The following is a 2,691-nucleotide window of genomic DNA, read 5'->3' as shown; positions in this document are numbered from 1 at the left end:
GATTGTCCGAGGAAGCTGGTTGCCTTGTAGGCTACACTGTAAACCATAAATGCAACGTTACTAAAATGAGTAAATAAAAAGGAAAAAGTTGTTATAACTGAATTAAGAATCGTTAAAGACATTAAAAGCTAAACACCAATGGAAACTTCAACATATTTCTCTACGCAAATGGTTCAAGGCAATTGGTTTCCCCAAGCCATTCAAGTGAACTGAGCTTCTTGTGTTTCGATACTGTAAAAAAAAAAAGCTTTTAGCTTTAAGAAAGATGCATTTTTGTAACATTCAAAATGATCACGCTTTCCTAAAGTTAAAATGGAAAATTGACTTTTTAAATAAGACTTGAATTGTTGTCCTTTTGAAAAATTCTTATTGTAAACACAAAAAACAGTAGGCCTACTGCAGATAATGATTTGTGGTTAAATTGTATTTTTTATTCGTCATAAACTAGACTGCCTGTAATTTATGCGTTCATGTTTTAGCCTAATTGTGTAGTTCAGTCCATGCAGAATGCAACCGGAATCATGCGTTGGCTATCTAATATTTAAAATAATATTTTAGCACAGGTCAGTTAGGCCTATAGGCTAATATACGAAAACGATACTGTCTTTACCGAAAATGTTTAGATCAAAGTGTACAAATACAGTCAGAGTCAGACAATATCGTGATTTGTTCAGAATAAATAGCATTTTCATTCTATGAAACACCAAAGCAGTATATTGAAGTAATGTCACAACATAGAAGCAGCAATCAAATACAGTAATACAATGCGTTAACAAAGTAAGTGACGAACAGATTATCTTCGTGCACGATACATATTTTACAATTTTAGTAGGCTACATTTAAACAAATAACGCAGCGGAACAAAACAATGAAACCTCCAATGAAAATGAATAAAATGATAACCTGTTAATTGTATAAATAGTGAAGTTCTTGAAGACATGGATACATCCCTGCTATATGCTATGTCTCATACCTCACAGACTTTTAAATTAATGTACTGCCGAATATTTCATCCGCTTCTGTTTCTGTCTTTGATTACAAAACCAAACACGGACCACGTTCTTTTTGAGGTCCAGCTTTTCAGCGATTGCCGCGATTTTTTCTGAAGATGGACGGGGTTGGATCGCAAAATATGCTTCCAAAGAACGTTTCTCTGGAGCGGCTATTGAAGTACGTTTTCGCTTTCTTTCGTTGCCATTAAAAATGTCTGGCTTGCTGTTTTTCTCTCGATTTGCCGCCTCTGCCTCTTCTAGCCAAGCTTGAAGTACGGGTTTGAGAGCAATCATGTTATTGTGAGATAGAGTCAGGGACTCGAACCTGCAGATGGTGCTCTGGCTTAGAGAACCAACACCGGGTATCTTCAGGTTTGCGAGGGCAGAACCGACATCTGCCTGGGTAACTCCAAGCTTGATTCTCCTTTGTTTAAAACGCTCAGCAAAAGCTTCGAGCTCTCTAGGATCAGATTCCACATCATTGATGCAGGTCATCCCATTGTGCGTGGACAGGGAATGTGGATGGCCCATGCCCATGGCTTGGTGGAGATGACCCATAGTCTGAAGATGATGCTGGTGTACTTGCGCCGACATCACCGACGGATCCGGTGCCCCCATCCCACTCACTGTTAGACTAGAGGAAATGTGGTCCAACAGATCTCCCTCCAATGTTTGATGGACGTGGTGATGTGATGTGAGCGTGGATGGGTGAGAGATGGGCACAGTAGAGTTGGTTGAGGTGCAGGGAATACTACTCATGGTATGGTAGGTCACGTCTGGCTTAAAAGGATGGGTCTTGCCGTGAGAGACGATATCAACAGCCACGAGAGCTTCCGCGCGGGCCAGCAGGCTCTCATCAAAACCTCCGAATATATTGCCCTGGAGCTGCAAGCAGGAATGTGCATATTGGAGTCAGTGGGGAATTCTGTCAACTCAGGATTAGAACATTACCAGCACAGAGAGAATCCTCCTCAAAGCACAGGTCATAAAAATTAATATGAACGCAGAGGCTCTGTTTGAATACACATGTGGATCAGGGGACAGAAAGGGTGGGAGAGAAAGAGATAGGGAAAGGGGTGTGTGTGAGAGAGAGAGTGAGAGAGAGAGAGAGAGAGAGAGAGATGTTGCAAATTTTATTGTTTTGCTGACATGAAAAAACTTTAAAGTAAATGTCTGTCAGAAAGGTGCCTTAAAGAAGTCGTAATGAAAATTCACATACCTGTGGAGGTGGAAGGCAAACTCTGCGCATAGATTCCGGATTTGAGTGGAGGCTGGAATATCTGGGCTCCTGTAATGTGGGATGCATCGAAAAATGTTGTTTGCCGTTCATGGCCATCATCTTCCTTGAGTACCTTGCAGGTAGGTAGCCCTGACATAGATGCTGGCTGGACCCTGGCTTTCTGCTGTTAGTGTGAGCTATTTCGAATGACAGAGCCTCTCCCTACGCATCTCTACCCACCTGCTCCTTTACTCATCTTACAAGCTACACGCCAGGAATTGGACTGGTCGCTGTGCGCAAGCGTGGTATAAGTAAGATAGCAAAGAAAGTAGCCGGAAGAGCCACAACCATTTAGCGTCAAGTGTGACTTTAAATCTGACTACTTAAAATCGCTTCTCCATCTTCGCTTAATATGGATAGATTCATAACCATTGACAAATATAACCCGTAATCAAGCCGCAGCAAGTTTGATTTGAATTT

General features: G+C 41.5%; 1 protein-coding gene across 1 annotated transcript; it reads right to left on the bottom strand.

Annotated features, from left to right (window-relative positions):
• Window positions 1–340: 340 nt before the first annotated feature.
• LOC135252045 (POU domain, class 4, transcription factor 3) lies at window positions 341–2,452 on the bottom strand. Its single transcript, XM_064329928.1, has 2 exons — window positions 2,212–2,452; window positions 341–1,877 (listed from the first exon to the last, which is right to left on the bottom strand). The coding sequence occupies exons 1-2, from the start codon at window positions 2,329–2,331 to the stop codon at window positions 990–992; spliced, it is 1,008 nt and encodes a 335-aa protein (XP_064185998.1). The 5' UTR covers window positions 2,332–2,452; the 3' UTR covers window positions 341–989.
• Window positions 2,453–2,691: the final 239 nt, after the last annotated feature.

This window comes from Anguilla rostrata, chromosome 3 (assembly GCF_018555375.3).
Source record: "Anguilla rostrata isolate EN2019 chromosome 3, ASM1855537v3, whole genome shotgun sequence".
NCBI lineage: Eukaryota > Metazoa > Chordata > Actinopteri > Anguilliformes > Anguillidae > Anguilla > Anguilla rostrata.
Note: the sequence above shows the minus strand (reverse complement) of the source record. Positions and strands in the feature narration are given on the sequence as shown.

Coding starts and splice junctions, on each gene's coding strand:
- LOC135252045 (XM_064329928.1), bottom strand. CDS start 2,331: ATGATGGCCATGAACGGCAAACAACATTTTTCGATGCATCCCACATTA. Junction 1,878..2,211: donor TTTGCCTTCCACCTCCACAG/GTATGTGAATTT, acceptor TCCTGCTTGCAG/CTCCAGGGCAATATATTCGG.